The sequence below is a fragment of the Eretmochelys imbricata genome, chromosome 4 (genome assembly GCF_965152235.1).
Source record: "Eretmochelys imbricata isolate rEreImb1 chromosome 4, rEreImb1.hap1, whole genome shotgun sequence".
NCBI classification, from domain to species: Eukaryota; Metazoa; Chordata; order Testudines; family Cheloniidae; genus Eretmochelys; species Eretmochelys imbricata.
In genome coordinates, this window is record NC_135575.1 from 72,803,696 (window position 1) to 72,824,239 (window position 20,544).

At 41.0% G+C, this 20,544-nt stretch overlaps 1 protein-coding gene across 4 annotated transcripts in view; it reads right to left on the reverse strand.

Moving 5' to 3' along the window:
• Positions 1–589: 589 nt before the first annotated feature.
• Positions 590–20,544, reverse strand: part of NEK1 (NIMA related kinase 1) — a 145,082-nt gene continuing 125,127 nt past the window's right edge. For all 4 annotated transcript variants that reach the window (XM_077815444.1, XM_077815446.1, XM_077815445.1 and 1 more), the window contains 4 exons: positions 13,554–13,765; positions 9,906–10,039; positions 9,504–9,636; positions 590–2,532 (listed from right to left, as the gene is read on the reverse strand). In XM_077815444.1, coding sequence (XP_077671570.1) covers positions 2,519–2,532; positions 9,504–9,636; positions 9,906–10,039; positions 13,554–13,765 — 493 coding nt within the window. In that variant the 3' untranslated portion in view covers positions 590–2,518. The remainder of the gene's footprint in view (positions 2,533–9,503; positions 9,637–9,905; positions 10,040–13,553; positions 13,766–20,544) is intronic.

The window sequence follows — 20,544 nt, forward strand, 5'->3', positions numbered from 1 at the left end:
TCCCAACCAAGTATTTAAACAATTGACATAAAAAAAATAATTCTCCTACATAGATTGAAATCTGCAAACATTTGTCTTGATCCTCTTATAGTGTACATTTAGACAGATTAATATTTTTTAAAATGTGGATTAATTTTTCCACACTCGAATAATATTCTTATTTACTATTTCATGCAGCCTTAAATTAGCTCGAGGGATTTAGGAGAACTCAGAATTGATTGGAAGGCCTTAAGATTATTCTCTTTTTTAAATGTGAAAAATATGCATGGATTCTGCATAAACAGTTAACTGGCAAAAGTACTCCCATCATCTTAAAAGCTTGTAGTCCACTCAGTATGGCCAAACTTACTTCCTACTCTTATAGGAAGCAAGCCGTGCCTAGTGTAGGTAATGTGTTAGAAGTAACGCACATTTAAGTGAAATCCTGGTCCCAATGAAGTCAATAGCAAAATTTCCATTGACATCACTGGGCTCAGATTTCATCTCAGGAATTTTGTGGAAGTTTAAGATTTTAGAACAAAAGCATCCAACAGCCAGTTTGATGTATATTTGTGGTCTGAATGGCATATTCAGATCCTGCAGAATCTGGGATTTTTTTTTATTTCTAAACAATTACAAAGATAACATTGAAAATATGAACTAAAACCAGTGTCAAAGGGTGCATCTGAGTCTGTAGACAGGTTGAAACAATGAATTTTAAAAGGTGTGATCTCCCCATTTCCCAATTAATTTTTTTGTATAGTTATCTCTATAGATACTTGAAATGTCAGGCTTAACTACTTTAGTACTGATCATTTTAGTGGATAAAATGGGGAAAGAGGAAGAGAATAAAGCCTGGAGGGAAGAACAGAGTTGTTGCAGAAAATGAAATGCAGACATGTAGTAAAGACAAAGAGAAATAGAGAAAAGATGGGGAAAGAAGAGAAACACAAGATAGGAAGAGGATGGGTCGTAAAGGTGAAGTTAATTTTTCTACTGAATGAGACAATACTAAGGTACTCAATAAATAACAACTGAAAGTTTAGGTAATACATCATTGCCATTTACCTCTGATCTTTGTACAATCTCCCACTGACATCAGTGGGAATCTCACTATGGATTCCTAAATTGGTAACCCAGCCAAGAGAACAAAGGATTTTGACCCTCTTCCTCCAATTAATTTTACACTCTGGTTCTAAAACATGTAAAGAAAAACAATTCCACAGAAGCAAAAAGAATTTAACATTGTTTTGCCCCCCTGCAATGGGCAAGAGAGGAATTTTTAATAGTAATACCATAAAAATAAAGAGTTATACAAAAATCAAGTATTTATTTATGAAGATTAGAAATAATGTACATATTAACTTTCACTTAGTGCTAAAATAATTTAATTTTTAAATTTTTCCACCTGAGCTTGCTATTACTCAGGGGTTGGAAATCCATCTCTCTCCAATAGGGTAACTGAAAATTATAAGTTTCATTTGATCTGTAATACCTGACCTGTTATACACACAGACTAGTAACACTTTCTAGCTATTGTCTCTGGGGAAAAAAAACACACCGTATTTTGCCAATATGGTGCTCCCTCTGACAGTGGAGCAGAGTATGGGGAAAATCTAGGTATATATTGTCCAGGGAGATCACACAACAAATCATCAGTGTCAAAATGACAATAGTAACAGTACTTAAGGTTATTCCATTTTGTTTGCGTGTGTGTGGCAGGAGTTGGGGGGGGGGGAGAGCAGCCTTAACTTTTGCACAGTTTTATAGTTAGAGAAGATAGCAAAATTCAAAATATGAATGTGTCTGCTAGAAAGATTATGGTACAAACTCTCCAGTTACAAAGGAATTCCATTATCCCTTTGAAAAAAAATTAACTTTTTCAATGACGTGTTAAAGACCAGTTTGCCTTAATTTGCAAAAACTATTAAGATAGTTCAGGTGACACTGGTTAAAAAGTGACAAATGGAAACTTCAACATGCTACCAGTTTTATTCTAAAAATGTGAAATATTCAAACTTGGGCTACTGACACAATGTGATTATTTAAATACAGTCTAACTGGTCAACTGAAAATGAAATACAATCTTTAGTAGGGATAAATAGAATTATTTTTAGTGTGTAAGTGAAGAGCTAGAAGCAGGTATTTTCAAAACACGGTAATCCTTTTAACTGCTTACACCTAACAGCCAACAATTAATATGGCAAGGCCTCTAATACATGATAAATCTATCTTGATTTAAAAAAACAAAAACCATCTTCTGGGCCATCCTCCGTATACTTTGGTTGAAATTTTTAAGATAAAGTGTAATTTCTGCAGCAGGTAACTTTAAAAATGAGGAAACATATAAAAGGAAATACATAAACATCTCATCTGAAATATAGGCATGTTTTTCCATCTTCATCATGCAATCAGCATGCTTTTCTTAGGTCTCCCACTTTCTTGCTCCTTATTCAGTTATTATTACATTTTCCACTGTAACTCGCAATTCTGCTGTACAGAATCCAGACACCTACATATCGCATTTCCTGAGGCAGGTTTATTCATCATTATCTGTAGAGAGGGGAAAAAAAGACAAATTTAGCAGATTCAGTAAAACTTAATAAGATAAATAGTTAAGTAAGCAACCATATACGATAAAAATTCTATTATAAAATAAGACTGAAATGAACAACTTTAAAAAAATTGTTAACAGACTTCAAAACAGCACTGAAAGCACTATGCATACAAGCCTGTAAAGCAAAGAATAGCATTACATCTTTACTGGACTAATAAACTTCTTAAGATTGCTGCACTCTATATGGCCTGCTCAACTTAAATCATATACAACAAAGCTGTTATCACAATGAAATCCTTTCACTACTAAGAAAGAGAGAGAGATTACTTGGCCTATGTAGTAACTGGAGTTCTTCAAGATGGATGTCCATATGGGTGTTGCACTTCAAATGCACGCATGCCCTTGCGCCTTTGATCGGAGATTTTTGGTAATAGTGCCCATTCAGCCAATACATGTGCCCCCACAAGGAGGATATAAAGCATTGTGTGGGCAAACTGGCCTCAGTTCCTTCTCTATCGTAAAGCTCCACAAGGGGAAGGAGGAGGGGTAGTGGAGCACCATTAGGTAGACATCTCGAAAAACTCTAGTTACTGCACGAGGTAAGTAATCGCTCCTTCTTTGATTACATCCTTAGGGGTGCTCCACTTCAGGCGACTCCAGTACAGTACCTCCCTAAGGAGGAGGGAGCTTCGGGGCAGAGTTCAGTACTGAAGAGACAACTGCATTGCCTCCTGCAACATCTGATCTAGCAGCATTAACCAAAACCATAATGGTTGGAGAAAGTAGGTGCACATGTCCAGGTTTCAACCCTGCAGATTTCAGCAACTTGAACATATCTGAGAAGCTACAGATCTAGACTGTCATCTTGTAGAATGAGCTATCACTCTCGGGGAAGGCTGATCAGCAGCCAACTCATTCCAGGTAATATAATATAACCAGAGATCCATCTTGAGAGTCTCTGCATAGAGACTGGGGATCACTGAAATCTGTTTGCAATTGACACAAAAAAGCCTAGAAGATTTTTCTAAAGGGTCTGGTTCTATCCAGGTAAAAGAATAACAGCCTCCTCACATTTACGGTATGGAAAGAAGTTTCTTATCTAGTCTGATGTGGCTTTGGGAAAGTAACTGGAAGGTGAATTGTCTGATTAATATGAAATTCAGAAAAAACCTTTGATAAAATGTGTTTGGATGGGGTCAAAGTAACACCTTTTTGTAGAGAACACTGAAAAGAGGGTCTTCCATTAGAGCCCCCAGTTCCCTGACCCTAAGGGCAGAGATATGGCCACCAAGAAGGCAGTCTTCACAGATAGATGTAAGAAGGAGCACATAGCTAGTAACTTGAAAGGATGTTTCATGAGGCAATTAAGAACAAGGATCTCTGGTTGGTGGGATGAGATTCACTCGACCTCTCAGAAATCTCACTATGATAGAATGGATGAAGATCAAAAAACCTTCTAATGGAGAGTGAAAAGCTGGAATCGCTTCTAAGTGAACCCTGACAAAACTAAAAAAAAAAATCTCAATCTTATCAATTCTAACAAGTAATCCAAGACTCTGGAAAGAGAAGAATGAGCAGGTGAAAGCTTTCACCTATTACACCAAAGATATGTCCATTTCTGAAGCTAATTATGTCTTATAGATTCTTTTCTACTATTCATTAATACCTGTTGCACTTCTAAGGAACAGGAAATCTCTAACCTTGAGAACCACTGAGGAGCCATGCAAGGAGAGGGGAATGTGTCTCCCGCGACAATAGATATAATACACGCAGGCCATGCTGTCTGTCATTATCTTGATTGAATTGGCTCAGATTAGAAGGAGAAAATGAAAATGAATATTTCTGACCGCTCTCAACTCCAGAAAGTTGATGCAGAAGAGCTGTGCTTGCAGTGACCATTTGCCCTGAATTGTGTGGGGTACCAGCTGTGTCCCCTATTTCAAGAATAATGCATCTGATGTTATCATGACAGTAGAGGGATTTTGGATAAATGTGGCTCTGGCACCGATATTCACAGGGTCTTCCATCAGTTGAGTGACTTCAGAACCCACTGGGGAACAGATATAAGCTTGTCCAGACTGTGCTTGTGTAGTCTGTAGCCCATCCGAAGCCATCACTGGAGACACCAAAGATGTAACCTGGCATGCTGAAATACAAAATACAAGCTGCTATGTGCCCCAGCAGTTGAAGACAGTTTCTCACTGCCAACTGGGGAATGCACTGAATTCTTGAGATGAAATTCTGGAAGGTGAGAAATCTGTTGGAAGGGATAGAAGCCCTGCCTGCCAGCACATCCAGAAAACCTTCTATACAATTAGACGCTGAAGTGGTATCAAAATGGACTTCTTGAGATTGAGCTGGAGGCCTAGGCTGCAGAATAGGGATTGTATCACCTGTACCGCTGATAATACTTTCTGATAAAGGCCGCCCTGAACAACTAATTGCCTAGATAAGAGAAGATGATTATGCCTCCATGATGAAGGTGTGTGGCTGACTGCTATAACCTTTGAGAATATCCTTGTAGCCAAGGAGAGGCCAAAAAGGAGCACCTGGTACTGGTAATGGTCCTAATTGAACAGGAATAGAAGAAACCTCTTGTAAGGAGGTTGGAATACCACATGAAAATGTGTTCTTGTAGGCTGAAAGTCAAACCAACCTCCAGAATCTAGAGAGGAAATTGTGCGTGCAAGGGTCACAATCCTGTATTATTTTGTTTCACATATGTGTTCAGATGTCTGAGGTCTATGATTGGCCTCCATCCTCTGTTTTTTGGAAACCAGAACATACTTTGAGTAGAATCCCTTTCCCTTGTGCTATACAAGAACTGGTTCTATGGCTCCTAAACACAGAAGAGAGGCAATATCTTGTGTCAGCAATTGAGCATGAGACAGGTAGCTGAAAAGGGATGGGGTAGTGGGCAAGGGATGGAATTGAAATGAAATCGTGTAACTAGATGTTATGGTTTCCAACATTTATTTGTCCAACGTTATGTTCTCTCATGCAGCTTGAAATTGAGAGAGAGATGGTATCCAAAAGGGGGATTGACCATAGGATGGTATAGCAGTAAGATCTGTCAACTAAACGGTTGAGACTCCTGTCCAAGCCATCAAAACTGGTGCTTAGAAGATGTGAATGGTGGGACAAAGTAGCTGTGGCAGAAGCTGGCTTCTTTGAATATCTAGGTCTCTTGGTTGGTAACTCAGGTGGCCTATGGAAGTTAGAAAAACGGTGTAGAAGAGACTGCTGTGAAATCTTGAGACCTGCTAAACCTTCTTTTGTTCACAGGTGTATAGATCCCAAGGGATTTGAGCATGGTCCTTGAGTCCCTCAGAGGGTGAAGAAAGTCAGTGGTAGACTTAGCAAATGGTTTGGTGGCTGTCAAAAGGAAGGTCAACAGTACTCTGAACCTCACTAGGGAAACCCAGCAGCTGCCGCCAACATTCTCGTCACATCACGCTCATGGTGGTTATGGACTGTGCTGCAGTGTAGGTTGCATTTAAAGGAGGCATGTCTGTAATGATATTTTTGCCAAAAGTTGACCTTTCTGATGCTCAGCTGGTAAGTTTTGAATAAGAGAATTAAACTTGTAGTTTAAATAACCATATTTTGACATAGGCACCTGGTGGTTCGCAACTTGAAACTGTAATGTGGCCGAGGAGTAGGACTTACAACCAAAGAGGTCAAGTCTCTTGTGATCTTTGGAGAAAAGGGCAGACTTAGAATTGCACTGCCTACCTTATCCATTGATGGCCTCCACTACTAAAGAGGTATAGGGTGAGAAAATAAAAGCTCAGAATCCTTGACTGGGACACAGTACGTGTTAGCTGCATATTTGGAAGTAGGTGCTGTGGTAACTGGAGTCTGCCAGATAATCTTAGCAGGCTCCGGCAAAGTTCATTGACAGGGATGGCTACGCATACAGGCTGAGCTGTGCAAAACGTTCAGGAGTTTATGGTTAGAATTCTGGACCTCCTCCAATGGAGTTTGAAGCATACTGGCAATATGCTTCATCAGCTCCTGAAACATCCTGAAGTCATCCGCCATGGAAGGTAGTGAAGGCATGATGGCTTCATCAGACAATGGCGACAAAATATTAACAAACAGGTGTCACCTCTTTGTCAGCCCTTGCCTCCTGCTCCTCCAAAGTCTCCCCTCCTCTGTTTGGGAGGATGAGAGAGGAGGTTGAGAAGAATGACACTGTGTATGCTCCCTTTGGGAGTGAGTAGATGCTGACCTAAACTGGAACAGGTAAATAGCCAGAGGATCCCAACAAGCCCACTGGGGGAGGGTCCAAAGGGCACAGGAAAGACATCAACCACTGGTCATACTCAGTGGGTGGGAGTTGAGGTCTTGTTTCTTCCATAGTGTCAGTACATGTGGGCAAATGATGCCTCCTAGAATATACAGGAGAACCCTTTACTAAAATTTGTGAGTCAGAGTCCTCTTCAACATATTCAGGGGGAGGTGAAAACAGGTGGGTGGGTGTGTGAGAGAGAGAATGGTTTGCCCTGGTTGACTGAAGTTGGTGAGTAAAATGGCCTCAATGACAGATGTGGAGTTGGTGACCCAGCAGACTGCAAGATGACCGGTATGGTTTAGTAACAGAGATCCGGGCTTAGTGGAGACATGGTCTTTAGCATATCTAAACTCTTTTGGAACCATGGTATATAGGTAAGAATTAGATGATTTCCTGTGAAAGCCAGCTTCACTATCGATAGTACAGAACCCATATGCCTGATAGGAAGATCTGGGTCAAACTCCATTGGTACCAATGCAGAAGTACAGGATGATGGTATAGGTATCAAAGGGATAACAGAGTCTGAATACACAGATCTCTTTCAGGCAGAACCTCTAGTAACCTGGGTACGACTGTCCAAAATTTAAGATATCCTTGGTACCAAATCCTGTTTTAAGGTCTGGCTCTTACAATATGCTTTAGAAGACTTCACAATATTGGAGCCACTTGGAACCTCACAGAAACTCTCCCTTTTGGACCCAATGTCTCAGGGCTTTCTTGTGGAACAGTGTTCAAGATTTCATAGGAGAACCAGTGCGCCTACTCTTTTTTATCAGTGGTCTGAGACTTAATGAATACCCCAGGCTTGGAAGACAGTCCTCAGCACACTGTTCTTAAGGAACCCATTCATGACACTGGGAGAACCTCTTGTTGAGGGGGTCAGCCAACTGATTCTGGGAGCCCAGTAAATGAGCAGCAATGGGAGAAATATCTTCCTTGATAAAAAAAAGTCCCAGAGATTCATAGCTTCCTGGCATAGCTGATTGGACTGTGCCCTGACCTGCCAGTTTAGTATCTTGTGGTTGCATTGTTGGTCTGTACCTAAACCAAGAAGCCTTTGATGTGAGGGGAAAAAGCATGGTAAAGCCTTGTAAATTGCTCAAAGTGCAAGGACACATGACAAGCAGCTTCTCACTCTACCTTTAATGTGTGGGTTCACAATACCCTTAGGTGCGAATCCCACCCTATGAGACAATCATTGGTAATGACTGTCTTGGTTGGGAGGGGGCAGGAAAAAGGTACACACACCCCCTATATTATATATTTTCCTATTTAACCACCGTTCTAGGGAATGTAGGACTGCAGGAGGAATCCACACCAATTTGTCTAGAGCAGTGGTGGACAACCTGCGGCCCATCAGGGTAATCTGATTGCAGGCCACAAGACATTTTGCTGACATTGACTGTCCGCAGGCACGGCCTCCCGCAGCTCCCAGTGGCCTCAGTTCACCAATGGGAGCTGTGTCCAAGGTAGGGTCTCTTCTGAATCTTAAGTTCAAGGAAAACAGGACTGCTACTTTGCTTCCTTTGCTGTTGGTTCCCTCGTTTGCTATACTGAGTAGCCAAGAGGGTCACTCTGATTTGGAAGAGACTTTCTATTACAGAGGCTGGATGACAAGCAGTGTGTGTGATGGTTTTGTTTATTACCAAACCTTGCATCCATCAGCAACAGCTTTAACTTCTCAACAGTTTGCTGTCTTGACCACGGGTGTCATGGAAGTAGGCGAGTGCAGTAGCACTGGCACGTTCTGCCTATGCTTGAGGATTTCCCTAGGGAATTTGTCGTCTTGTGTTCTCTCTCCCTATACCAATATCTATTCAGATTTGAAGTAGAAGTAGTACTTCAGTTAATTATCCTGAATGTTATAATTTCAACCCAGTCCTAGAATTTGGCAATGCTTTTTTCATCAGAATCATGAATGTTGGCTTGGTTTCTGAAAAGGTGCAGCTAGTCTAAGTGTGCCAGTGTACCGCGATAGTAGGAGCATGATGGACAGCGTTTTTTGACACTTTTTTGAGAAAGGGAAGAGTAACCTGTGCAGTAGTGAAGAGGAGCTGCAGATAACCTGGTTCAGCTACCATTGCAACTCACTGAAGGAAAAGCACTAATGAATTTGTAACAATCACCGCTTTTCAGCAAAATCATTTTAGTTTTGAAAGCTTTACTATTTATTATATTCCTTCTTTATTGCCCTCATTCATATACGCTCCAGAGCTAAATAACCAACTTCACCTTTAGGAGCACATCTGTGATTAGCTACAGAAGGAATGTAAGGTAAGGCTTGACAAAGCCCTGGCTGGGAGGATTTAGTTGGGGATTGGTCCTGCTTTGAGCAGGGGGTTGAACTAGATGACCTCCTGAGGTCCCTTCCAACCCTGATATTCTATGATTCTATGAATGTGCACAGTACTAATAAAAAATGTTCAATGTGAGAAATTTGATAAATTTCCTTAACTACTATTTGCTGTAAGGATTATTTTTTTTCCCAATATCCTTTGTGAATTTCTGATAGTTTTTAATCCAAGTAATTAATGTAATAATGAGTTTAAAACTGTTTGTTTTAGAAAAAATATTATTAATGTCAGAGACTATCACAAATGAGATTATCTAGGGTAGGAGAATATAATACAGAAATAGTACGCAATTGCAATAAAGTATTAAGAACATTACCCTCCTGATAGGCTCCATCTGCCATCACTAAATGAAGAATCTTGGCATACAGATGTTTATATTCATTTCCCAGAATATTCTGAACTATTGTTGAACAAACATCAATATTCTCATCTTCATCTTCATGTATTGCCTATAAAAGAGTAGACAATGTAAGTGGTCCAATTTAAAATTTGAAATGAACATAAAGTGAAACAATTTACAAATTTATAAAAAGAATCATGGATTAACACAAACATTTATCTTTTAGGTCACACAATGAAATTTTCTGTATTAGCATTAGTATGCAGAACAGAATTCGAAGTTACAGGAATGTTCATAAATTCTAGTCATATAACACTATGCAGCAATGAGCAACTCAAGGTAGATTGATCTATTTTTCACTTAGAGCACTCCACAAACCTTTATTTTATCATAAACTTCAATGAATTTATCAAAGCCTATTTCCCGCTCCAGATTATATCTCAATTCTTCCAAATGGCTGAAGACACTGTCATATGCTTCACATTCACTGGCAATATCCCCATCACTGTTGTCTAGGAAAGGAAAATACAACAGGAGAAACAATTCAAAAAGTTTAATCCCACTTCAGTTCTGAATATATTGCTTCCATGTCCCTGAACTTTTGAAGTCCACCCAGACCTGTGAACCAAATTGAAGGCAGTTCACCTCAAGAATGCGCCACATGCTACCACACATTCACAGCAGCACTGAGTCACTAATTAAAAGCAGTAACAGACCCTTTCTCCTTTGGATGATCTGAAGAAATTGTGAGGAAAGAAGGTGCGTGAATGTGGCTCTGTGGAACCAATACAGTCGGAGTGTCCCTGGTGCTCGAATGTTACGTAGCTGTCTTCTCCATACACCCCACTCTGTAGATTAACCAGCAGTAACAATTCACATAAAAGAATAAAACAGCTGTCCCAAAACAGACATCTGACTTAAGCTTGGCACTGAAACAGAATTGTCGGGTAAAGTTCCATGTAACCACTCCACAAGTCTCAAAAATGGGTCTAACACACCATGGCAGGTTGCAAAAGCCTACAAAATGAGTCCGTAATCTGGCATCTAATCTTCCATCTGCAGATAAAGATTTGAATATAAAGAATCATCTGTTTGGATTCCTTCTGTGCTAAGGTACATCCTTCTCCAACCACAATAAATCTAGGTGACTTCTGGGAAGACCCAGTCATAATTCAGGTTTCAGAGTAGCATCCGTATTAGTCTGTATCCACAAAAGAAAAGGAGGACTAAGGTGCCACAAGTCCTCCTTTTTTTAGTCATAATTTAGTTAACTCCCAAGTTCTCACTTCACATCCTGATTTGGTAGCAAAACTAGCCTATATGTGCCCTCGTGTGTAGGGAAGAAAAACAGCTGGACTTTGCACATAGTGAAGACAAGACATGTTTTTAAATTTGTTAGCTGGACATGGTCAACACATGTGGGAGCTTAGAGTGAACCATGACCAGCTAAAATATTTTTTATAAATTATTATTTGCCTGGTCTGCACAAGATAGAAATTCTTATTTTAAACCCTGTTAGCCAACACTTTTTAAAAACACAATTTATTTTTTGAGTCGAGACATGATCTAAGAGAATTAGTGTAAGAGAGATGAGCTATTAAGGCTTGGAGCTCACTCGTATTTATTAAGGAATTTCTTTACATTAAGGACACCAAGATAATACCTCATCTACGGAAAACCACATGCTATCTGGTCAGAAACCAACAATTCAGAGACCTTTCAACGGGAGTAGGAAACAGGAACAGCAAATGTTTCTTCAGTTTCTCTATTGCTTTGTACATGTTAAGCAGCATTTTTATATACAGTAGAACCTCAGAGTTATGAACACCACAGGAATGAAGGTTGTTCGTAACTCTGAACAAAAATGTTATGGTTGTTTTCATAAGTTTACAGCTGAACATTGACTTAATACAGCTTTGAAACTTTACTATATAGAAGAAAAATGCTGCTTCCAATCATCTTAATTTAAATGAAACAAGCACAGAAACAGTTTCCTTCCCTTGTCAAATCTTTTTTAAACTTTCTTTTTTTAGCAGTTTATGTTTAACACAGTACTGTACTATATTTGCCTTTTTTGGGGGGGGATAGGAAGGGGGGGTGTCTCTGCTGCTGCCTGATTGCATACTTCCGGTTCCAAATGAGGTCTGTGGTTGACCGGTCAGTTCGTAACTCTGGTGTTCGTAACATTGAGGTTCTACTCTAACAGCTTAATAAAATGCGCCCATCCACTAATTTAGGCAGAACATATACAATCTTTATCATTAAGGGATGATTTTCAAAGGTGAATACCTAACAGTCCTAAATCTCACCCTAAAACAATACGCATGCACACAACCCTTGGGTTCACTTCTGACAACAGCTCAGAGATCTGTATAACATGGTGCATGGACTTTGAGAGGAGATTTGTGTTTCCAATTTAACATAGGGAGCACATACCTATTACTGTGCATTTTTTTAAATTGCCAATAGAAACCCAGAAGTACTGTCATAAAGTTTACATTAACAAATTTTGCAAAGCAGGTAGCATTGTCTAGTAGTTAAACCCCAGAAATCTCAAATTCCAGTTCCAAATTTTAATAGCCGGTTCTACCACTAACGCTCTCCATGACTGTGGCAAGTTACAGACTTGACCAAATTACAAGCTTAATCTAGTACTGCCAACCTAAAGTGTTAAAAAATCATAAGCTTATCTTTAAATCATGACATCTTTAAAGCACTATATTATAGGGGGAGAGGTTGCCCTCTGGATTTTGAGCCTGTAGGAGTTGTGTTTTCAAGCTTTACTCTGTACCATAAGGTCTAAAATACTTTATTAAAAATGAAAGCTAAGATTCTCATGAAATAATGCCCCAGCTCCTGGAGTCACGTTAAGACGACACCAATAGTGAGAGACTTCTGATAAAAATTCACGAGTGAACAACACTTAATTACCTGTAAAATGGGGACACCTACAGAGACAAGTGGGAATTAGGAGGAGAAAAGCAGTAGTAATTTATGAGGCTTGTTTAATTTCTATAAAAGTCTTTGAGATCTCTCATAAAAAAGAAGTATTATACTACAAGGACATCACATATCTTTGGTTTGTTGAGACGTACCCTACATCAATCCAAGAATGATAGGGATATCTATACAATCTTATTTCTTGAATATTGTTACACTTTTACACTTGCATAAATTATACTATATTCCCACACAACACAGAACTCATTAAAATTCCTTCATTTATCCTGACCACTTCCTAAATTTTCACATTTGCCTTTTTTAAGCGGTACTAAAATATTCTACTTTTAACTAGAATTTTAGAACCTGAAATGTAAGATTAAGACTTTAGTACAGCATTTTATGCTGCTAACATCACATCCTAAAAGCAGCAAGGTAATGGGATTTTCTGAAACGAACTAAATCATATTTTCAGTTCCATCGCATTAATAGATATTTCTAGTTTCACAGTAACAGCCGTGTTAGTCTGTATTCGCAAAAAGAAAAGGAGTACTTGTGGCACCTTAGAGACTAAATAAATAAATTTGTTAGTCTCTAAGGTGCCACAAGTACTCCTTTTTTCTTTTTTAGATATTTCTAGTAATGGCAAGGTTGAAAAACCTCGTGTCCTTTGTATGCTTTATCCTAGTGCAGCTTCTCATTTACTCCAGTCACACCAGTTTATATTCCCTGTTCACATTTATGTGACACAATCATGCACTGTAGGTGGGAAAAGATGTGCAGCAGTGCATAGTCTTAGATTTTTCCTGAAGGTAACAGTTCCAGATAACAAAGTTACTTCATACTAATTTGTAATCTTTGTCCACTGAAAACTAAACATTTCCCTTCAACACTGGTTATATGTTATAACCCTAAATAAGATCTAATTATAATTTGACTTTTCCAAGTTTTGTAATAAAATGAAGCTTAATTCTGTATAATGTCTTTTATAGAGACTATGCTAAAACCCTTTATAGAATTGTTACTGAATTCTGTATTTATATCACTAACATCAGTAAGAGAAATTGCAAGTAACAAAGTTTATACCTGATTGCCATTCTTCATTAAGTACACTTTCACTGCTGGGGTTGTTGTCATCCTCATCATCCAACTCGGTACCATTTGCTATGCGTGCTGCAGTATCTGCCTTTAAGGTAGACAACTCCTCTTCACTAAATTCCTCACTAGGCTGCTCCCTAAGTAACTGTTCCATCGAGGCCTGAAGAGCCCGCAAGTCTGTATCTGCCTCACCAAACATACTTGGAGAAGAAAAATATACACAAATAACATAAAGGTAACACCATCCAGACAGTTCTAAAATTTCCTCTAAATCTGAACCAAAATGTTTAGGGATATTCTTGGAAAGAGGGTGATATTTCCCCTCCTTATCTTAGGTAGAAAGGTCATTCCAAACCTTATACTTGTGTGGCAGTTAAGACTATGACACTGGCTAATGATACATTACCATTTTTTCAGGTTTCAGAGTAGCAGCAGTGTTAGTCTGTATCCGCAAAAAGAAAAGGAGGACTTGTGGCACCTTAGAGACTAACAAAATTTATTTGAGCATAAGCTTTCATGAGCTACGTGAAGTGAGCTGTAAGAAAAGTCCTCCTTTTCTTATTACCATTTTTTGTTAAAGAAAACATCTTGCATTCACTTAGACTGATGGCTCTTTCTCCTTTACAGCTTGAATACAATGAATGGCAAGAGGCTGCCCTTAGAACTGGGAGCAGTCATGGCAGAACTCTCATTCTGTGACACCTGAGAGGATCATCTTGCAGACATAGCATTGCTAGGTCTGTCCCACCACAATGAAGTGTGTGGGAGAAGGGAAATAGCTCAGCATTAGTTTTGTCTCTGAATAAAGCCCTTAAGTTTTGGTCCACTAAGCAAAAGGAGAGTGGCGGGGGGGAAAGGTTTCACTCGCTGCTTCCCCCAAATTAAGATAGCAGTGGATAAAGCAGGATTGCTGTACCCCTGCTCTCTTTGTTTTGCTGGAGTGAGAAACTGGGGTAAGGATGGAAGGTAAGCAAACAAGTCCTAGAGCCCTGTGGGGAAGTATGAATTGCCTCTGACATTCTCAGAAACAGAAGGGAAAACCAGCTGTCTCTCACCGAGGAAGAAGCCAGGATACAGAGTTACACTTATCCTGAATGAATCTTCACTGTAATAGTGCAACTTAATTTGTGAAACATGATAAGCCATGATGGTAAGGTACTTGATAAGCAGTGACAGTACCACATCTGTTTTCTATACCTATATAATACAGTACAAAACACCCAGTCTTGCAAGAATACATTTACACTGTAAAATACACAAGTATTTAAATTTAGCAGCAGCTCATGACAGTAACTTACTGAACCATTTTTAAATTGTAAGACTTAGCAGAATATTTTCCACAAGTCTTCAGCCTCTGGTGGTATTTTATGCTTTGCCACATTCACTTCTGTTCAAACTGAAGTTTCATTGAAACAATTTGATACATTTGGTTTGCTTGAAGACAGTGTTCCCCACAGGTAAAAGGCCAGCACATTAGTTTCCCCAGCATCCCCCTGCTGTCCCCAATTAGAAATGTAGCTTGGTTATGTTTATTCTATTACTATTTGTACCTTAGTCACAGGACCCCACTGTGCTAGGCACTGTACACACAGAACAGAAAGATGGCCCCTGCCCACAAAGAATTTACACTCTCAGTATAAAACAAGTGTGACGCTCTGTACCTCGGGGCAACACCCTACACCCCCCATGTTCATCCTTGTAAAATGATTGTGGGGTATCCAATTAAAAGTTTGTCATGTCAAGTGTCTTTGGAAGGCTCATGATGCACTGAGCATTGTTGTTACAGTAATATTATAGGTTATAATTTCATGTATGTAGTTATGAGGCTGAAAATGTATCCTCATGGCTTAAAGGAAGCCCAGGCAAAAACTCTCCAAGAGCAGAGAGGCAGTTCACACCTCATCAGCCCAGGTATGGGACAAACCCAGCCCAGCCTCACAGGAACAAAGGGCACTGGCCTAGGCAACAACAAAAGAATCGGTTAGATTCTCGAGGGAGTCACCCCCCCTTCCTTTGGTCAGTTTGGAACTGTGATGAAGTAATCCTCACCTGACTCTGAAGGGGGGGAGGGGCAAAGCCAAGAGGGAAGAAAGGACATGATAAAAGGAAGAGACATTTGCCATGCTCTCTCTCTTTCTTCCACCTACATCTGCAGACACCACACCAAGTGACTGAAGCGCTGATCAAAGGGGAGAGCCTGGCTAAAGAGCAACCAGTCAGCCTGTGGTGAGAAGCATCTAAGTTTGTAAGGGCACTGAAATTGTTAAGATCAGTTTAGAATGCGTTTTGCCTTTATTTCATTGATCAAATCTGACTTGTTATGCTTTGACTTACAAACACTTAAAATCTATCTTTATAGTTATTAAATCTGTTGTTTATTCTACCTGAAGCAGTTCGTTTGGTTTGAAGCATGATAAGAGACTCCCCTTGGGATAACAACCTGGTGCATATCAATTTCTTTGTTAAATTGACAAACTCAAATAAGCTTGCAGCGTCCAGCGGGCATAACTGGACACTGCAAGACAGAGGTTCCTAGGGCTGTGTCTGGGACCGGAGGTATTGGCTAGTCTCATTCGGTTGCACAATCCAAGGAGCAGCTTACATGCCAGAGGCTGTGTGTGAACATCCCGGGAGCGGGGGTTCTCACAGCAGAGCAGGGTAAGGCTGGCTCCCAGAGTCAAGGGTTGGACTGACCTAGCAGATCACCAGTCCAGATAACACCAGAGGGAACGTCACAGCAAGACGCAACAGATAGAGAGTACAAGGAAACAACACTGGTCAGCATGATAGGCAGTGGTCTCAGCACACCAACATCCTAACTGTTAAGTTTTTTGTAGGAGTCAGAGCAAAGCAGGATTCTGAGGTAACTTTGCAGATGTTTACATCCAAGCATGGAGAGGCTGCATGGGAGAAAGCACAAAGGTGCTTATTTGAAAATTTAACAAGTGGACCAATCGGAGGCAGGAGTCAACATCTTGATATTGAATGAAAAATGATAGGCAGAGTGGAAATATGCTGTGAAGGGCCTTGTAAGTGAAGACAAACCCTGTGTAACTGATCAGGTGGTTAGAGACAAAAAGGCATCCTTTAAAAATTGGAAGTCAAATGCTACTGAGAAAAATAGAAAGGAACAAACTCTGGCAAATCAAATGTAAAAGTATAATTAGACAAGCCAAAAAAAAGAATTTGAAGAGCACTAGCAAAGAAAAAAAAAATTGCTGTTAGTTTTTGTAAGTACATCAGAAGCAGGAAGAATACCAAACAATAAGTGGAGCCATTAAAGGAGCACACAAGGAAGACAAGACCATTGTACAGAAGCTAAATTAATTCTTTGCATCAGTCTTCACTTCCAATATCTGAGCCATTCTTTTTAGGTGACTAATCTGAGCAACTGTTGCAGACTGAGTTGTTGATAGAGGTGGTTTTGGAACAAACTGATAAAATGAAACAGAAATAAGTCACTAGGACCATATGGTATTCACCTAAGAATTGTGAAGGAACTCAAATATGATATTGCAGAGCTACTTACTATGGTACGTAACCTACTACTTAACTCAGCCTCTGTACCAGATGTCTGAAAGATACTTAATGTCTACTTTTTAAGAAAGGCTCCAGATGTGACCCTGGCAATTACAGACCAGTAAGCCTAATTTCAGTATCAGGCAAATTGGTTTAAACTATCAAACAAATTATCAGACAAATGGCTGAACATGATTGTTGGTACTCCTGGAGAAATTCTGCACCACTGTGGTGCAGCAGAAAAATGCCCCCACCCCACAGATTCCCTTTGCTTCCTTGCAGAAAATGGTTTCTGTGGGGAAGCAAAGAGAAACTGCACCAGTACTCACTCACCCCTCCTCAGCAGCTCAGACTAGGGTTGCCAGGTGTCCGGTTTTCAACTGGAACACCCGGAAAAGGGACCCTGACAGCTCTTGTCAGCACCGCTGACTGGGCCATTAAAAATCCAGTTGCAGTGCAGGGACGGTCCCTATCTGGCTCCATGCCACTCCCGGAAGTGGCGACATATCCCTCTGACTCCTAGATGCAGGGGAAGCCTCCGAGGCTCCACGCACTGCCCACACCCCACCCTGAGCACCGGCTCCGTAGCTCCCATTGGCTGAGAATGTGGCCAATGGGAGCCGCAGTGGCTGCGTCTGTGGCCAGAGGCAGTGCGCAGAGCCTTTTGGTCACCCCTGCACTTAGGAGCCGAAGGGACATGTCACCACTTCTAGGAGCTTCCTGAGGTGAGCGCCACGGGGAGCCCAAACCCCCTGCCTAGACACCTCCTGCACCCAAGCTCTCTCCCAGATCCCACACCCCAACACGTTGCCCCACCCCAGAGCCCTCACCCCCTCCCACAACCCAACCCCTTGCCTAATGAGAAGGAGTGAGTGATCAAGGGTGGGAGAGAGCGAGCGAGGATGGAGTGAGCAATGGGCAGGGCGTCCAAGAGCGGGCGGGGCCTTGGGGAAGGGGCAGGGCCTCAGAGAAGGGGCATGGCTGGAATGTTCAGTTTTTTGCAAATAGAAAGTTGGCATCCCTAGCTCAGACATGTCTGTTTGGGCAACCGGGAGGGGGAGCAGAGGTAAATCACGGGGGTGGGGGAGAGGGGTCTGGGGATGCCTGGGCTGTCCAGGGACATTACCAGTTTGGGGGCTGGGGGGGGGGGAGAAGAGAGAGAGAGAGAGAGAGAGATGGAAACTGACTTCCCCCTCTCTCTCACCTTTCCCTGCATGGAACAGATGGTGCTGGATCAGATCATGCCCCAGAAACTTCCCCTGGCTGCAGGAAGCTCTGCACCACGGGGGGAGGAAGAGGAGGAGGAGAAGGCGGTGGCTCAGCATAGGGATCTGAGTGCAGGGGCGGGGGTTTTGGGTGGGCGGGCGGGCGGCGGGAGCAGCTCCCTGTACAGTGACTCCTCCCCCTCCTGCGCATCCAGAACCCCTCCCCTCAAGCCCCCTCCACATCCCAGAACCCCCTCAAGTCCCCTCTGCATCCAGAGACCCCCACACCCAGAATCCCCCTACCCGCTCCCCAAATCCTCACCCCACGAGCCTCAGCCCCTGCATGAGGAGCTCCCCATACCCAGACCCCACCACTGAGCCCCAACCGTGACCCCCCCACCCCACTGAGCCCTAACCACCTTCACCTGGACTCCCCAGTAGAGTCCTATTCCCCCTCCACCCAGACCCCGCACCCAGATTGTGCAACACAAAACCCTGGTATTCTTGAAGGAATTCTGCATAAAAAAACCCAAACAATTTAAAATTCTGCATATTTTAATTGTCAAAATAACAAACGCAGCAATATAATCACATCATTTTCAATTATTTTGGTAATTTATTTCAAAATACTTCTCAGCAAATAATTGAAAATGGTGTGATTACATTGTGTTATTTTGACAGATAAAATATGCAGAATTTTAAAATATTTTTGTGGAAGAATTTTTAATATTTTGTTGCAGAATTCCCTCAGGAGTATTGTTGGGGAACAGTCAACATGGCTTTTGTAAAGGGAAATCATGCCTCATCAGTCTGTTAGAATTCTTTGAGGAGGTCAACAAACATGTGGACAAGGGTAATTCAGTGGTTACAGAGTACCTGGACTTTCTGAAAGTCCTTGACAAGGTCCTTCACCAAAGGCTCTTGAGCAAAGTAAGAAGTCATGGGATAAGAAAGAAGGTCATCTCATGGATCAGTAATTGGTTACAAGACAGGAAACAGTAGGAATAAATGGTCAGTTTTCATAGAGGAGAGAGGTAAACAGTGGGGTTCCCCCCAAGGATCTGGACTGGGACCAGTGCTGTTCAGCATATTCGGAAATGATCTGGAAAAAGGGGTAAACAGGTGGCAAAATTCGCAGATGTTACTAACTTACTTAAGATAGTTATGTCCAAAGCAGACTGTGAAGAATTACAAAGGGATCTCACAAAACTGGGTGACTGGGCAAGAAAATAGTAGATGTGCAAAGTAATGCACACTGGAAAACATAATCCCAGTTATACATACAAAGTGATGGGGTCTAAATTAGCTGTTACCACTCAAGAAAGATCTTGGGAGTCATTGTGGATAGTTCTCTGAAAACATCTGCTCAATGTGCAGCAGGAGTGAAAAAAAGCTAACAATGTTAGGAACCATTAGGAAATGAATAGATACTAAAAGAGAAAATATGCCATAATCAATGGTATACCCACACCTTGACTACTGCATGCAGTTTTGGTCACCCCAACTCAAAAAAGATTATGGGTATGGAACAGCTTCCATATAGGGAGAAATAGAAGACTGGGACTGTTCAACTTGGAAAAGAGATGACTGGGGGGGGGGGGGGGGGGGCGCTATTACAGAGATGTATAAAATCATGATATGATGTTGAGAAAGTAAATAAGGAAGTTTCAGAGTAGCAGCCGTGTTAGTCTCTATCTGTAAAAAGAAAAGGAGGACTTGTGTCACCTTAGAGACTAACAAATGTATTAGAGCATAAGCTTTTGTGAGCTACAACTCACTTCATCAGATGCATACAGTGGAAAATATAGTGGGGAGATTTTATATACACAGAGAACATGAAACAATGGGTGCTACCATACAGACTCTAACAAGAGTGATCAGGTAAGGTGAGCTATTACCAGCAGGAGAGCAGGGGCTGGGAGAGGAACCTTTCGTAGTGATAATCAAGGTGGGCCATGTCCAGCAAGTTGACAAGAACAGTAGGAGGGGAAATAAACAAGGGGAAATAGTTTTATTTTGTGTAATGACCCATCCACTCCCAATCTTTACTCAAGCCTAAGTTAATTGTATCCAGTTTGCAAATTAATTCCAATTCAGCACTCTCTCGTTGGAGTCTGGTTTGGAAGTTTTTTTGTTGAAGAATTGCAACTTTTAGGTCTGTAATCAAGTGACCAAAGAGACTGAAGTGTTCTCCGACTGGTTTTTGAATGTTATAATTCTTGACGTCTGATTTGTGTCCATTTATTCTCTTACAT